Source organism: Mauremys reevesii, linkage group 8, assembly GCF_016161935.1.
Source record: "Mauremys reevesii isolate NIE-2019 linkage group 8, ASM1616193v1, whole genome shotgun sequence".
In the NCBI taxonomy this organism is placed as follows: domain Eukaryota; kingdom Metazoa; phylum Chordata; order Testudines; family Geoemydidae; genus Mauremys; species Mauremys reevesii.
This window is the reverse complement of record NC_052630.1, coordinates 33,097,482-33,114,964: the sequence shown is the minus strand read 5'-3', so window position 1 is coordinate 33,114,964 and position 17,483 is coordinate 33,097,482. Positions and strand designations below refer to the sequence as shown.

General features: G+C 48.7%; 1 protein-coding gene across 2 annotated transcripts in view; it reads left to right on the top strand.

Moving 5' to 3' along the window:
• HSPA9 (heat shock protein family A (Hsp70) member 9) overlaps positions 1-17,483 on the top strand; it is an 81,858-nt gene that overhangs the window by 34,364 nt on the left and 30,011 nt on the right. The window contains exons 1-2 of one of the 2 annotated variants that reach the window (XM_039484079.1): positions 13,829-14,276; positions 16,393-16,451. In XM_039484079.1, the coding sequence (XP_039340013.1) occupies positions 14,196-14,276; positions 16,393-16,451 (140 nt within the window). In that variant the 5' untranslated portion in view covers positions 13,829-14,195. Of the gene's footprint in view, positions 1-13,828; positions 14,277-16,392; positions 16,452-17,483 lie in introns of those variants that run through there. The other variant, XM_039484080.1, reaches the window with a different exon arrangement.

Below are 17,483 nucleotides of genomic sequence, written 5' to 3'. Positions count from 1 at the left end.
ATAATAGCAATATAATATTTTTCAGCAGCCAATCTCAAAGCACTTCACAAATGAGCTCAGAATTATTACCTCCCTTTTACATATGGGGAAACTGAGGCGCAGAGGCGAGGGGACTGGCGCACTAGTGCTGTCATATGGACATAAAGCTGGCCAAGGGTGTAAACAAAGGGTATTGATCGAGTGTATGGTATTGAGAAGGTGGGGGCAGTGCCTCACAGATTACTGCAGAGATTGGCATTAGGTCAGGACTCATTTGGAAGAAGGAGTAAACAGCCCACTGTGCTCATGATGGGACATTGGCACATGTTTCAAACACTGGTGAGAACAGCAAGGCCAGGCAGGTTGGAAGTATGGGCAGAAAATAAGAGAATGAGATACAGCACAGAGAAATGCAGGCTAGTTCATCTGGAAGAGAATCATTCAAACCACATTTAATCCCAGGGCACAATGTGGAGAGCAGCAAGGCTGAGTGAGAGCCAGGGGTGATCCAAGATAGCAGTTCGAGCTGAGCTTGGAATGGCATATGGCAGTAGTTCTCAAACTTTTTTTTTTTCGCAGCCCACTTGAAAATTGCTGAGGGTCTCGGCGGATCATTTAATGATCTTTCCAAATGTTGTTTGTACCGTTAACTAACTATTGTAAAGCGCTTTGGATAAAAGCACTATATAAAAATAACGTAATAATTAATTTTTTTTGTTCTACAAATAAAAGCACACAACTCATTTTAATATCAGTAGTCTTACCTTTCTAATGTGATGGATGTGCCCTCTCTCCCCCACCAGGGCTGGGAAGGAGTGGGGTCTCTCCCCCACCACAGCAGCCACAGAGCTGAGGCTGGGAAGGAGGGACGTCTCTCCCAGGCAGCTGCAGTCCTGGAGCTGGGGAAAGTCGCCTCTTTCTCCGGCTGCCGCAGCTCTGCATGTCCCAAATTCCCCCCACCCCCTCCGTCACCCCACTGCCCCCTCCCACCTACCCCCTATTCTCCCCAAGGCCACCACCTCACCTTACATGTGAGTCTTCTCCAGCATCCAGGCAACTAATTAGTGGATCCACACCTGCACGGTTCCACTAATTAGGTGGGTGGCCCTTCATTTTCTCGTGTGCGGCCGCCCAGGGACACACCTTAGAGGGAACTATCTGTGGACCACCTGAATGGAGCTTGTGGACCACTGGTGGTGCACAGACCACAGTTTGAGAACCTCTGGCATATGGCAATTGAAAAAGCTAATGCGATTTTGGCATACACAGAGGCCTCAAGTTACAGAGCAGGGAGCGGATATTGCTGCTCCATGAGGGCTCTGTCTGACAAGGTGCTGAGCGCTGTGCAGCCTTTGGTTTCCTGGCGGTAGATGAATTTCACAGGGTTTTTATGGGGCCTTAATAGTGATTTATCAGCATCATCTTCCTTGGCTACTGTCAGCTTTTTACACAGCGGAACATGCCACGTACAGTAGCACAAATCTTCTGACAAAGGTATATTCATCCTGAGCAGCACAAACTGGAGGTGTCAGTGAGATGGCCATGTGGGCCTGTACTGCAGCAATGCCACCAGCAATACTTGCGCCAGTGGTGCAACATGGGCCCAATCCTACCCCCACTGAAGTCAGCGGCAGAACTCCTCTGGCTTACAGTGCAGTGGGGTTCAGAGCTGTTGTCTTACTCATCTGCTTCAAAACATGAGCTCGTGTTTCTGTAACTGTGACAGTGCTCTTGGGGAGCCAGCCAAGTCCCAGGCTATTTAGGGCTTTATGGATGCTAACTGAATTGCACCCAGAAGCAGACTGAACCAATGAAGAGCACCCGTGTTTTGTGCTCATGTACTCGTGCCATCCTCTCCCCTTAAAAAGGCACATGGCTGAAATTTCCATGTATGCGCCAAGCACAGGCCATGGCAGGAATCCAGCCATGGATCTGGGGAATGCAGGAGCAACTATCTGTCCACTTTGGGTATTTATCTGGCCCCCATTACTGTAAAAATTGTGAAGTGCTCAGAAACTAATGTACATCTCTTCACACCACGCCATGAAGCAGGGCAGTGCCGGTATCCCCATTGTACAGATGGGGAACTGAGGCACAGAGAGGCTAAGTGACTTGCCTGAGGTCACCCAGGAGGTTTGTGGCAGAGCAGATAACTTAACCCAGATTAATTTATACCAGGGTAGTGCTCCAACCTCTGCATCATCCCTCCGCTGATTTTTAAAGCCCCAAGATTGCAAATAATTCAGACAAAGGGTTGATGTGTCTTCTCATTGGAGGGAGACCTCATAGGCCACATGGATTTCTGCAGTTATACTAGTAACAAAAACTATCCTCCTATAGCAGGGGCGGGCAAACTTTTTGGCCTGAGTTTCCAAAATTGTATGGTGGGCTGGTTAGCCCCGCCCCCTATCTGACCTCCCCCCCCCCCGCTTCTCCCCCCTGACAGCCCCCCCCGGGACTTCTGCCCTATCCACCCCCCCTGTTCCCTGTCCCCTGACAGGCCCCAGACCTTCTGCCGCCCCATCCAACCCCCCCTTTCCTTCCTAACTGCCACCTCGGGGCCCCTGCCCTATCCAACAACCCCTTCTCCCTGTCCCCTGACCACCCCCGGAACCCCTGCCCCCCACCACTCCATCCAACCCCCCCCTTCCTGACTGCCCCCATTCAACCCCTATCCAGACCCCGCCCCTAACCACCACCCTCCCCTGCCCTCTATCCAACTCCCCCTGCTCCCTGCCCTCTGACTGCCCCACCCCCAACCACCACCCTGAACTCCCCTGCTCTCTATCCAACCCTCCCTGCCCCCGGCCCCTTACCGCGCTGCCTGGAGCACCAGTGGCTGGCAAAGCTAGAGCCACCCTGAGGAGCCAGCCACGCCACGTCACAGTACAGCCCAGAGCACCGGGTCAGGCTGCAACTCTGCAGCTGCGCTGCCCCAGGAGCTTGCAGCCCCATTGTCCAGAGCATTACTCCAGTGGTGGGGTGAGCTGAGGCTGCGGGGAAAGGGGATCAGTGGGGGAGGGGCCGGAGGCAAGCCTCCCAGGGCAGGAGCTCAGGGGCTGGGCAGAAGGGTCCCGCAGCCCGGATATGGCCCACAGGCCATAGTTTGCCCACCTCTGCCTTACAGGATCTAGATGGGCTCATAATTCTATTTTATTTCTACCTCCACTGTAGCCCACTATTTTATATGCGTTAGTTTTAGTTGTAGTAGTTTATGACTCACACAGGATATTGATTCTTTATTATGCCAGGTAAGTGTTTCCCGATGGAAGTTAAATTCCTCATTCTCAGAATCCCTGATAATATTTGTTGAGCGATTTGTAAGACCAGTAATAACTTGGACCTTGCCACTGTGTAGGTATCAACTCACCCAAGTGCTCACTACTGGGTCAAAAAGGACATGTCTCCAGAAGAAGTCATCTTGTTGCATAAAAGAGGTAAAGCAATCCCATGGATGTACCCTTGCCTTGCCAGAGTCAGTTCCTTAGTGGAGGGTGAAGAACACTTCTAGACCAGGCCTAGGTCTCCCCTTTCCTGGAGCTGTCTGGTTGGTCTCTGCCACTCCAAGATGGTCTGATTCCACCACCTTTATTCACTGAGCAGTGCCATACTTCTCAGGTGACCCTATTGATTTTAATAGAACTCCTTGCAGAATACAGTGCTACACAGCAAGAGTAAAGGTAGCAGAGTTTTGGCTCAGAGCAGACAGATTGGTTTGGGGGGGAAATACAGACCTAAGTATAGTCTGTCTTTTGCATAGGGAGTCCTAGTCAGGCTCTCCCACTTAGGAGGTTTGTTGATTGAGCCTTGTCCTCCCTCCTCAGGGAAATCACCCATCTCACAAGCACTTGTATTCCCTTGACCAGCTGCTTCTGGATAAGGATGACTCAATCACCATCTCTGATGCCTGACTTCTCCTATGTGTCCTGTTCGGTTATTAACTCCAGCTGGACTGTCCTCTTTCCACACCTCCATGGGATTGCTTTACCCTTCAGGAGGCCTTGTATGATGGATTTAGGGACTTGGGCCAGATCCTTAGTCAGTGTAAATCAGTGTAATTCCCTTGAAGTCAAGGGAGCTATCCTGCTTTAGACCAGCTGAAGATTTGGCCTTCGTCTCTAGTACAGACCACTAACCTCTTTCTGCCTTGGCTTTGTGTGGGCTTTGAACCAGACACAAATATTTACTTTGAGTTAAATGTGCTGTTGCATGGACTTCATGTTCCACTTTAAATGTACAAGAGATTGTGGCGTAATTGTAAATCTTACCCAGTCAGAGCTCCCACCTGTGAACTGATGGACTCAGGCTAGGTTGGCCCCATCCTTTACCTGTGTCTTCTTTAACCTGACCATGTAAACAGCTAGCCTTCTTTGAACATAGATCTTTGTACAGAGATGATGATCACACCTTCCCTGAGCTGAACTAGGCTTTCTGGAACCTCCCTCTGTTGGTGGTTTTCTTTTTTTATCTGTGAAAAGCTTCAGAGCAGGGAAACAATCTACAGAATGTATAAAGGGGAGGCTCTCATTTGTAACATGCTAATTTCCTTTATTATTCTGGTTCCTGGGGGTGCCTCACATACCTATCACAACAGTTGCGATTGTGCAAGGATGAAATGTGGTTTGCTGCTTCCTACTGTGGTCTGCATCTTTAGCACAAGTGACAAGTCACTGACACTTAAACAGTAGGAAGGATTTTTTGTGAGCTGCTAACAGACTCTAAAGCTGTAGATTTTTGTCTACTTATTCTGTTGTTTCCATATGATTTTCTAGTCCCCCTCTAGGCCATGATCAAGTAATAAAATTCACATCCACGTAGCTGATAAAATGTACTTTGGTAACTGTCGATGAGGACGCCAGCTGCACTAGATTCTAGTATCAGTTGGGCTGAGGTAAATTTGGAGTAACTCTTGAAGTCAGTGGGGTTAGCCAAGTGATGAGCATGGTATAACTGTCTCCCATCTATGTGCTGAACACCCATCCAGAATAAATTTATACAGCCACTCCTGTCCTCCGCCAAATAATTTCTGAAGACTCCCATCCCCTGTGATGCCCATGGTAAAGTGCCTAATGATAATAGCTAGGCAAGTGTCCTGTCAATGATTCCTTAACCTCTCTTATTCCCTTAACAAAGATGAACATACCACCTATGAACCCCATATGTCACCTTGATCTTCCCAACTCTTCTCCCTGCCACCTCTCAGTTGTTTTCTACACCCACCTGTGGTGTTGTCTTTGTTCAGGCCACAATCCAGCAAACTACTCAAGCACTTTGTGACTCACCACTGCAGCGCCACCTGCTGGTCATCCTGGGAATTAGCTCTCATTTCACCAGAGCACCCTAATCTAGTGGTGTCTCACTCATCATCACTCTTGCCTCCCCCTCTAGGACCCATGTTGCTCCCCAGACCGCAGTGTCCTCTCCTGGGCACAGCCCTCCGGATGTGCCCCACTCAGTTCTCTCTCCCATTCCAGGGGACACAACAGTCCTAGTCCAGCCATTTGCCTCAGTGGCTATGACACTCTGTATATCGGGGGAACATGCTGCACCCCATGTTCATCCTTATAATATGATTGTGTGGTATCCAATGCAAAGTTTGTCATGTTGAGTGTCTTTGGAAGGCTCATGATGCACTGAGTGTTGTTATAGTAATGCTATGGGTTATAATTTCATGTATATAGTTATGAGATTGAAAATGTGTTCTCATGGCTTAAAACAAGCCCAGGCAAAAACTCTCCAGGAACAGAGGGGCAGTTCACACCTCATCAGGGCATGTATAGGACAAACCCAGCCCAGCCTCACAGGAACAAAGGATACTGGCCTAGGCAGCAACAAAGGATCTGTTGGACTTTCAAGTGAATCACCCCGCTTCCCTATGACTATTTTAAAGAATCCTTATTGAGGTTGCAGGAAAAAACGATCCCGATGTGTAGAAAGAATGGTAAATATGGCAGGCAACCAGCTTGGCTTAACAGTGAAATCCTTGCTGATCTTAAACGCAAAAAAGAAGCTTACAAGATGTGGAAGATTGGACAAATGACCAGGGAGGAGTATAAAGATATTGCTCAGGCATGCAGGAGTGAAATCAAGAAAGCCAAATCACATTTGGAGTTGCAGCTAGCAAGAGATGTTAAGAGTAACAAGAAGAGTTTCTTCAGGTATGTTAGCAACAAGAAGAAAGTCAAGGAAAATGTGGGCCCCTTGATGAATGAGGGAGGCAACCTAGTGACAGAGGATGTGGAAAAAGCTAATGTACTCAATTATTTTTTTGCCTCTGTCTTCACAAACAAGGTCAGCTCCCAGACTGCTGCACTGGGCAGCACAGTATGGGGAGAAGGTGACCAGCCCTCTGTGGAGAAAGAAGTGGTTCGGGACTATTTAGAAAAACTGGACGAGCACAAGTCCATGGGACCAGACGCACTGCATCCGAGGGTGCTAAAGGAGTTGGTGGATGTGATTGCAGAGCCATTGGCCATTATCTTTGAAAACTCATGGCGAATGGGGGAGGTCCTGGATGACTGGAAAAAGGCTAATGTAGTGCCCATCTTTAAAAAAGGGAAGAAGGAGGATCCGGGGAACTACAGGCCAGTCAGCCTCACCTCAGTCCCTGGAAAAATCATGGAGCAGGTCCTCAAGGAATCAATTCTGAAGCACTTAGAGGAGAGAAGTGATCAGGAACAGTCAGCATGGATTCACCAAGGGCAAGTCATGCCTGACTAACCTAATTGCCTTCTATGAGGAGATAACTGGGTCTGTGGATGAGGGGAAAGAAGTGGATGTGTTATTCCTTGACTTTAGCAAAGCTTTTGATACGGTCTCCCACAGTATTCTTGCCAGCAAGTTAAAGAAGTATGGGCTGGGTGATTGGACTATAAGATAGAAAGCTGGCTAGATCGTTGGGCTCAACGGATAGTGATCAACAGCTCCATGTCTAGTTGGCAGCTGGTTTCAAGCGGAGTGCCCCTAGGGTCGCTCTGGGGCCGGTTTTGTTCAATATCTTCATTAATGATCTGGAGGATGGCGTGGATTGCACTCTCAGCAAGTTTGCAGATGACACTAAACTGGAAGAAGTGGTAGATACGCTGGACGGTAGGGATAGGATACAGAGGGACCTAGACAAATTATAGGATTGGGCCAAAAGAAACCTGATGAGGTTCAACAAGGACAAGTGCAGAGTCCTGCACTTAGGGCGGAAGAATCCCATTCACTCTTACAGACTAGGGACCGAATGGCTAGGAAGCAGTTCTACAGAAAAGGACCTAGGGGTTACAGTAGACGAGAAGCTGGCTATGAGTCGACAGTGTGCCCTTGTTGCCAAGAAGGCTAACGGCATTTTGGGTTGTATAAGTAGGGGCACTGCCAGCAGATCGAGCGATGTGATCATTCCCCTTTATTCAACATTGGTGAGGCCTCATCTGGGGTACTGTGTCCAGTTTTGGGCCCCACACTACAAGAAGGATGTGGAAAAATTGGAAAGAGTCCAGCGCAGGGCAACAAAAATGATTAGGGAGCTGGAGCACATGACTTATAAGGAGAGGCTGAGGGAACTGGGATTGTATAGTCTGCAGAAGAGAAGAATGAGGGGGGATTTGATAGCTGCTTTCAACTACCCGAAAGGGGGTTCCAAAGAGGATGGATTTAGACTGTTCTCAGTGGTACCTGATGTCAGAACAAGGAGTAATGGTCTCAAGTTGCAGTGGGGGAGGTTTAGGTTGGATATTAGGAAAAAGGTTTTCACTAGGAGGGTGGTGAAGCACTGGAATGGGTTACCTAGGGAGGTGGTGGAATCTCCTTCCTTAAAGGTTTTTAAGGAAGCCCTGGCTGTGATGATTTAGTTGGGAATTGGTCCTGCTTTGAGCAGGGGGTTGGACTAGATGACCCCCTGAGGTCCCTTCCAACCCTGATATTCCTATGAGGTAATGCTCACCTGACCCTGAAGGGGGTGGGGTGTAAAGCCAAGAGAGAAGAAAGAACATGATGAAAGGAAGAGACATTTTCCATGCTCTTCCTCTCTCTTCCACCTCTATCTAGACATCACCACTAAGTGACTGAAGCGATGATCAAAGGGGAGAGCTTGGCTGAAGGGCAACCAGCCAGCCTGTGGTGAGAAGCATCTAAGTTTGTAAGGGCACTGAAAGTGTTAAGATCAGCTTAGAATGCATTTTGCTTTTATGTCATTTGACCAAATCCAACTTATTGTGTTTTGACTTATAGTCACTTAAAACCTATCTTTTGTAGTTAATAAATCTGTTTGTTTATTCTACATGGAGCAGTATGTTTGGTTTGAAGCATGTCAGAAACTCCCCTTGGGAAAACAAGCCTGGTGCATATCAATTTCTTTGTTAAATTGACAAACTCATATAAGCTTGCAGTGTTCAACAGGCATAACTGGACACTGCAAGACAGAGGTTCCTGGGATTGTCTGGGACTGGAGATATTGGCTAGCATCATTTGGTTGCACAATCCAAGAAGTTTACATGCTAGAGGCCGTGCGTAAACAGCCCAGGAGTGGGGGTTCTCACAGCAGAGCAGGGGAAGGCTGGTTTCCCAAGTCAAGGATTGGAGTGACCTAGCAGATCACCGGTCAATATAACACCAGGGGAATGTCACAGTGGCATACTGCAGTCTCTGGTCTAGCCACTCACCTCAGTGGCAAACTGCAGTCCATGAATTGGCCACTCACCTCAGTGAAAAAATGCAGGGGAGGGAGGGAGAGATCCAGGCCTGCCACTCCAGGGACCCTATTGCCAACAGGCACATACTGCCCCTTCTCCTACTCCACCACTTGTTTCCCTGGCCACTTCCCCACAGCCCTAGCACTTTCTCCTCCCTTGTATCAGGACCTCAGGCTGACAGGCTAGAGCTCCCCGCTCCCCTTACCCCCTACACAACCCTCCTACAGGGCAGCCCCTTATTCTTAACCTCCAGGAAGAGACTGCCTCTGAGCTGCTCAGCAGCCCTTCTTATATGGGCCAGCCTGGCCCTGATTGGCTGCTCCACTAAGTCTTCTCCCTATTGGCTGGCTCAATAAGCCCTCTTCCAATTGGTTGGGTTCTGCACAGCCTCCCCAAGACTGTTATAACCCTTCTTCTGTCTGTGTGGGGCAGCTGCCCCATCACCCATGCTTAACTTTAAGCACATGAATATTCCCATTGCCTTGAATATCTGTTGCTTATTAGGGGCCTGTACACTGTAACAATAACACAGAGCAGAATTTGGCTAATATTCTTCATTTGGGCCCTTGAATCTTAGATATAGCTTGACTGCGTGTTATGTTTGATCAGCCAGTGCCTTTTCTATTGGACCTCATTTCAGTGTGTAGGAGAGCGACTGGGGTGTAGCTGACTCCAAAGGCTGCTCTACCAGACCCTTTCGTAGTAGGACACATCAGCAATGCATGTACAACATACACCTAGGAGCCGGAGAGCAGCAGCTGCCTTATAGTCACTGCAGACAGGAACTAATTACTGTGGAGAAGCTAACGCACAGCTCCCTGCAGAACTTGTCACATTTGTCTACGGATTTAAGTTGCCTTGGCAATGACAGATGTTTTATAACGTACTCATTTCACTGAAGATTTCATGTAACCTTTTTGCATGCTGCCAGTTACAGAGGAATCTGCTTAAGACAACTGCAGGTTGAACTAACAAGACGTTTCCCCAAATTGAAACTGACTTAAACTGTATCAGAAATCAGTTAGGACCCAATGCTGGCCCCACTGAAGTCAATTAAAGTTTTGCTATTAACTTCAATGGGAGCAGGACACAACCCTATGGCAGAATATTTTTGTGGAGTCTCTCCCTTATCTTTGCACTAGCCAGCTAGATCATTTCAAGGCTAGAATGCAGAGTGGCTCTGGAATAATTTGGTCCTGTAATGTTGCAAAGTGTCTTCACTAACCATAGCAACTAGCATAAAACTGGTTAATTGTATCTGCACACACTACTCCCGCTGACCATTTCAATGGCACTGCATTGTGGGTACCCATCCCACAGGTCCCCACACAGCTCCTTAAAGAGGGGTTTGTGAGAGAACCTAATGTGGGTCCAGAAAGGTATTCTGGGAGACTGAGTCAATGTCGCAGAATCCTCAGGGAGTCACACCATTGTATATGATGATGAAATGCACCCTACTGGCCCCCTTCTCTTCCTCATGGCCCCGCCCTCACACCAGTGCCCTTCCAGGAAACTGCAAATATAGGGCCCAATCCTGCAAGGCACTGAGCATCCTCCATACCCTGAGAACTCAATGGGAGTTGAGAGCACTAGGCATCTTTCAAGAGTTGCTCGGCATCTTGCAGGATGGGGTCAGAGTGACTGAGTGGTGAAGGGAATGCCACATTGTCTGTCAGGAAGTGTCTGTTTCATCTATTTTGCTACCTTGTGGGGAGGACAAAAGTTAATAGGCGTCACAGCACACAACTGTTTTAAGGAGGTACTTGGAGGAGGAGAGATGGATAGGATCCATGGCAGACAAGGTCAGGGAGAGAATCACATAGACAAGATTCGGCAAGAAAATGGACCAGGTCTGAGTAGGAACTGCATGGAAGAAGGGTTGGAGATGAGAACAGGGCAAGGAAAGAAAAGAGTCAGAGGTGCATCTGTGGTGCAAAGGGGAGTGTAAAAAGACAGGGTAAAAGAGGTGGAGAATCCAGTAAGTTAATTCAGGGCATATTGAATTAACACAAAAGATCTTGCACTTAGTGTGGTGAAAGATGGACATGTGACACTTCAGCAATGGTTCTTTAGATCATCCACTGGGCCTTGAGTCCAGCTGCATCCCAGGCCCGCGCAAGGCCACATCTGGAAATTGTAAATAGGGGCACTGACTTTTCAGGAGTATGCTCCCTGGCTAAAATCAACTAGATTCTGAAATATTAAACCACTGACATTCCAAGGGCACTGTACCCAGAGCTGCTGCAGGACACTTCAGCCTCTTACCCCTGCAGTGACATGGAGGAAATCTTTAGGCACTGAGTTCAGCTACTCAAGAGAGCTGCTTTCTTCATTTGTTATTATAACATCCTTGTGGAGTACTGAATTGAATTGGCCACTGCTTTGTTGATAGCAGCCTGTACAGTTAGTGCAACTGAGCCAAGAATTAGAGGCTCTTTTTCAGCAGGATTGGATAGACGTTCTTTCTATCCTTGACTCTGTAAATGAAAAGAAAACAGGGGGGATTGTTGCAGACAATGCTCCCGGACAGCTCCCTCTGAGAGCACTTTTGCTTTAATTGCAGGCTGGCCAATACTTGCAAGTTATTTGTCAGTAATTTGAATTAAGTTGTCTTTCTCATACTGCTCATAATTCACAATAGTCTGAAAGAGATGCAACTTTAGCATGGCACTCTGCTGCCCCCGTCTGGTAATGTGACAAAGCAGCACCCACAGACATGCTTACATGGGTATATTGTATCAGAGGGGTAGCCGTGTTAGTTTGGATCTGTAAAAGCAGCAAAGAGTCCTGTGGCACCTTATAGACTAACAGACGTGTTGGAGCATGAGCTTTCGTGGGTGAATACCCACTTCGTCGGATGCATGATTTGCTGCATGGGTATATTGTTTGTACTTCCAGCTCATTTATCTATTTATCTGAACACAGCCCCCTCTCCCTCCAATCGATTCAGATCCTACAGAATGCAGGGTTTCAATAGCTGAAAATTGTTCCCTGCCTTTCTGGCTGTGACGATCAGCATCCAAACATGACCTAAGGTAGTGTTTGTTGTCCTACAGAGACTGAAACAAAAGCTTTTAGAGTAGTGTAAATTGCACTTATTCATATATACTATGTACTAATGGGAAATCCTGTGCAAAGATATGTGGAAATTGGGGTAACAAAATGCACAAGTGGCAGAGTTGGGAAATAAATGGTTAAGAGTGGGATTGGGAGTTGGAACCTCTGGGTCCCATGCTGGGCTCCAACACTGCCTAACTACTTAATCCAGGGCAATCACATGGGCCAAAATTTTGAAAAGTAGCAGGAGATTTTGTGTGCCTCACTTTTGGGTGCCCAGCCTGGGACATCTTGGCCTGTCGGAGAAAAACCTCAGTTCTCGCTTTTTCTTTGGGTGCAGCAAAATCAAATACTTTATTATTTCTCCAGTAATTACAATAGAGGGAGGGAGTGTCCTAGGACACAGGGTTGCCCCAGTCCCGGACAGGTCCCTCAACAGGTAAACAATTACAGCAAGCATTTATACCTTTTGTTACAGACAATAACAAGCAAGAATACAGACAATAATGAGCAACAACTGCATTTTGTTTATACATAAGCCACCCTACTATCTTATTTTTCTCACTTCTAGGAAATGCCAGTCTACGTATTTGGTTATCAGTTGCAAGGTCATCATAACTTCTCACAGTTTCTTTCCCTCTCGCCTCACACCATCCTCGCTTCTACAAGTCTCACGTCATTAGGGTTACAATGTGGCCTAACTCTTGCTAACTACTAGCCTGACTCTTGCTAACTGATTGACATGCATTAAGATCCTCTTCAAATCCTTGTTAATTCTTTCCCTACTTCCACAGGCCCGATTTTCAGAATACTGAGCAACTAGAACAGGGGTGGGCAAACTTTTTGGGGCGAGGGCCACATCTGGGTGAGGAAATTGTATGCAGGGCCAGGGCAGGGGGGGTGGAGTGCGGGATGTGGAGGAAGGGGCTCAGGACAAGGGATTGGGGCAGAGAAGGGGTGCAGAGTGTAAGAGGGGGCTCAGGGAAGGGGGTTGGGGTACAGGAGGGGTGCAGAGTGCAGGATGGGGCTCAGGGCAGGGAGTTGGGGTGCACAGGAGTGCAGAAAGGGGCTCAGGGCAGGGAGTTGGGTGCAGGAGGGGTGCGAGGTACAGGCAGAGGGCTTAGGGCAGGAAGTTGGGGGGCGGGGGGCAGGAGGGGTTTGAGCTCCAGCCCGGTGCCGCTTACCTAAAGTGGCTCCGGGGTGGCAGTGGCGCACACCAGGGCCAAGGCAGGCTCCCTGCATGCCTGCCCTGTCCCCACGCCACTCCAGGAAGTGCTGCGGCCCCGGGGGGGGGGGAGAGGGCTCTGCGTGCGCACATGGAGCCCTTTGCCTCCCGGCCCGGGGGCTGCTTCTGAGAGCAGCGCCGGGCCCGCAGCACCACCAGGGGTAATCCCGCGGGCCGGATCCAAAGCCCTGAAGGGCCGGATCCGGCCCGCGGGCCATAGTTTGGCCATCCCTGAACTAGAATCTCCATTGACTGCAGCTGGGCTCAGCAACTCAGAAAAGCAGGCCCCAAGTGGGTGAGGTTGGGCAGCAGCCACTTTTGGAAATGCTGGTGTGAAACACAGCACACCGCACCCATGTGTAGCAGCATGGTGGCAGGGCAGGTTAACAGGCTCGGCATGCCTGCTGCAGCAGAAGAGACCCCTCTTCAGGGCAGTATGGCCCAAGCAGCAGCCCCCTGGCCTTAGGGGCTCCATAGCCAGTGCTGCCCATGGGCGTGCCACGCTGAGCCAGGAGCCCATAAGGCCAGTATCCTGCACAGAGCGAACAGGACAGGGGGGGGGCAGGGCAGGAAGGACCCACCCTGCTGTGCGCAGGCGTGACCGTGTGTCACAGCCCTGTACTGCCAGCGGCGAGAGGGGAGCCGAACCGCCTAGTCCTGCGCGGGGAGGCTGTGCGTGCGCAGCTACGCCCCCGCCGGGCCTGCTTTCCCACACCCCTAGCGGCTCAGTAGCCGCCAGCCACCCCTGGAGGCAGAGCACACGTGATCCCTCCGCAGCCTTCTGACTGCGCGTGATCAGTAAAGCGCCGGAAACAGCCACCTCCCTCCGGCTCATCTGCGCATGTGCTCTTGCCTGTAACCGGCGCAAGCGTAGTGTGCAGTCGCCCTGACGCAAGGCCGCGGCAATTTCCCAGCGCTTCATCCCGTCCGACCTTGAGTACGCAGTGTCTGTCAGGACCCCAGCTGCCCATCACGGTGCCTGTGTGGAATTCCCCCAGGGTGCCCGCGCTTCACAGGAGGCTTGTCGGCCGCAGCGCGGGATCGGGTAGCGCGCAGGGAGGTGCCGCGCGGAGCCGCCGCGTAGTCTCCGCTGCGGCGCGGGGCGCTGAGGCGTTGGTGCGGGGTCAGGCCTTTGCGGCAGACAGCCCCGTCGGGGTGCTCTGACCCGGCTCACGTGGGTGGAGGTTTCCAGAAGAGCCGCTGCGCAGCCCGCACTCTCCTCCCCGCGTGAGAGTCTCCGGCCCCGCCGCCCACGGACCATGCTGAGCGCCAGCCGCACCGCCGCCCGCCTCCACCTGCTGCCCCGCCGGGGCACCGCTCCCAGCCCCGGCCTCGCTCAGGTGCGGAGCCGGGCCCGTGGGGGGTGGGAAGCGATGGGGCAGGTGGGGGGGGGGCACCCGCGGGGTGCAGGGAGCACGAGGGTGGGGGAGGGGTGCAGGAGCCGGCCTCCCCTGGTGCTGGCCGGGGGCACCCGTGTAAGGCGCCCCCCCCCGGGGGCTATGGCTGGGCTCTGCCAGCGAGTTACGTGGGGGGCCCCCGAGACGGAGGGGGGCTAGGTCGGGGCCGATGGCTGGCGGAGGCCCTGCTGCTGGCAGCCCCGTGCTGAGCTCCGGGCGAGTTCGGGGCCAGCATCGTGCGGGGTTGTGTAACTCTCCAGCTTGAATCGGTGGCTGCCCCGAGGCCACTTGGAGCCAGTCTTGTAATCTCGGTCCCGTTCCCCATCCGTCCCGGCGGGCGTGTACGGCTGGGGGATGAGTTCAGGGGGCCGTTAGGCGCTAAGATGTTAACGATGAGGGAGCACCGGAGAGCTGGGGCAGCTGGAAGTGGGGGAGGGGGGGCTCTTTTGGAATCTGGGCATTGAAAATGGATTTAACTGTAAGAGCAGGAGAGTTCTGATTTTAACACCCAGACTGGTGAATGGGAATAACTCATAAAGATGGCTCAACACAGAGTCATTGGTACTTAGAGGGTGGGGGCTCTTCCTTTGACCTTCATTGTTGGCATGTGTTGACAGAGTTTAGTGCCAGAGTTCAGTTATACTACTGTGGAGTTTTCAGCTAATCTAACTAAGTACATGTTCTAGGAACCATTTTTAAAAGTAAACAGCTTTGTATCTTCTTTGTTTGCTCCCTCAAAACTGCAAAAATTATTAGAGCATCTTTATTTAAGGTGCATTTGTTAGTTGGTATTGCTGACAGACAAGAAAGAGATTTTAAAGGTAACTTGGTGGATTTGAAACCGAAAGACTCCCCTTGGTTTTAATGGGAGTTGTATCTGACCCTGTAATGAGAATCTTAAATTGGCTAAGCATTTCTGCTTTCCCGTGGCAAATAAATATTATGCCCATTTTACAGATGAGGCAACAGAAGTGCAAATGGTTAAGTAGTTCAAGGATAATGGGGATCGTGTTGCAAGACTGTTTCAATGCTGAATAGTAACCTAGTTTCTGAACTCCCTGGTCTGTGTACAGAGAGATACTCTGTCATGGTCTCAGGATGCTTTCCTTTGGCATAGCTATGGTGCTGCAGCACTATAGTGTAGATGCTTCCCCCATTTAACAGAACCACTTTCATCAGTGTAGTTAATCCCCCTCTCCAAGAGGTGATCACTAGGTCAACAGAAAAATCCTTCCATTGACCTAGCCATGTCTACACTGGGTATTAGGTCACCCTAACTGCAGTCCACAGGGTGTGACATTATGTAACTAATGTAGCTAGGTTGATCTAATTTTTAAGTGTAGACCAGGCTTTAGCCATTACTCTCTTTTTTGTCTCTTGCCTCTCCTCTTCTCACTCATCTCCAGGTCAAAGTGTATGCTAAGCAGGAGGGGTGTGTAGTCTCGATGTATTAACAAAGCAGTATTTTCTTCTCATGATGGGATTCTGTTTGTACTAAGATGTTATATGAGGTTACAGACTCAAAAACACTGACGTGTTTCATCCAGAATCTCTTTAACCTAGTCGAAAGAATGAAACTCCTGAAGCACTGTCATTTAGTCTACCCCTTGAGGAAATGTCAGGAAACTTGGTTAATGTTTATCTGCTGCTGCCTGTTGGTTCAACTTTAGGTGTTGCAGCATTTGCAACAAGTTTAACTTGTGCATGTTTCATAGCAAGAATCTTCTCTACCAGCAACTTGCTCAGTTCGAATAATATTGGGTCTTAAAGTGTTCACATTTCATATAAACAACAAATAATAAAACTTAAGGTTCTATGGCTGTATAATATATTGAAATATATTCTTGAGTCCTTGTTTTCAGTTTGAGTTTTCAGTTAAGTAAAAGGAATTTTGAAGATTAAACACAAAGCTAATGTGGTAGTAGAGGTGTATCACATTTTATTATTTTAAGGTAGCATAGCTACAGATCCTTTTAAAATATTGGATGTGAGGTAATCTTACCAGAAATAAGATGCAAGAAACCTCTCATTGCTGTAATATCCTGACTTTATTTTATAGGCAGTCTGGAATACTCTAAGTCAAGATGTTCTCAGAACAGTATCAAGTAGGAAGTATGCGTAAGTATCTCTCTTGTCTCTCCCCCCCCTTTTTTTTTTTGAGAGAGAGGGGGGGAAGATTGAACTATAAGAAAAACAAAAAACAGCAACAGTCTTGATACCTAAATTGACTCCAACTTCATAATCTGAAATCCTTGGTCAGATGTGTGTATGGTTAATTAAGGAGGAACAAAATGGCTTCTACTGGCACAGCATTTCATAAATAATCAGATACTAAGTATGGCAACAAATTTCCTGCTATAGGTAAAGTTCTTAGACCTAATAAAATTCCAAACAAACCTATTTATTTCAACACACAGAAAAAATTTAATAAAACCTTTTAAACTTCATTTAATCCATCAGTTTGTTCCATAGATGCCGATGAAACTTTTTTGAAGCAAAAACACTTTTGTGAGCATAATCAATACACCAATCTTCTGCTGTCCAGTATAAAGTAATGGAGGAAAATTGTGTGTGTATTAGAATTTGCAAAACTTGGCGCTTTCTCAAGACTGACTCCGTCTCCTAATTTGTTTCCTTCACTTTTTCAGGAAACACTTAGAACTCTGTATCCCTGAAAAAGTTTATTCTGTTTAGGAATCCCCCTTTCTTATTAAATCAGAACATTAAATGAGTGTGACAAATTACTGTCTACTAATCCTGATGCATCATCAACATTATCTTCTGTTACTGTATTGGAGAGGGTTCCACAGCTCTGCGGATTGGCTTACATTTATTTTGTAATTCGAAGTGGTTTGTGCTCCCTCACAATATATTCTGCGGTTTTTCTTAATTTGTTAATCCAAGGTAAAAATAAACCTTAGGGATTCTGGTCTGTTGTGTAACTTGATGAAAACAATATAGCTGATGTAAGTCCTTCAGCACTGGAGCCAAATAAACTAAGTCATGGAAGTAAGGTAGCTGGTGTGGGGGGGGGGGGGGATTGGGGTGAGACCCTAGAGGAAAAGCTCATACCTGGGGCTACCTCCCTATCTCTGCTCACTGCATATCTAATAAATTGGCGTAATTGCCACTGAAGGCAAGACTTCTCAA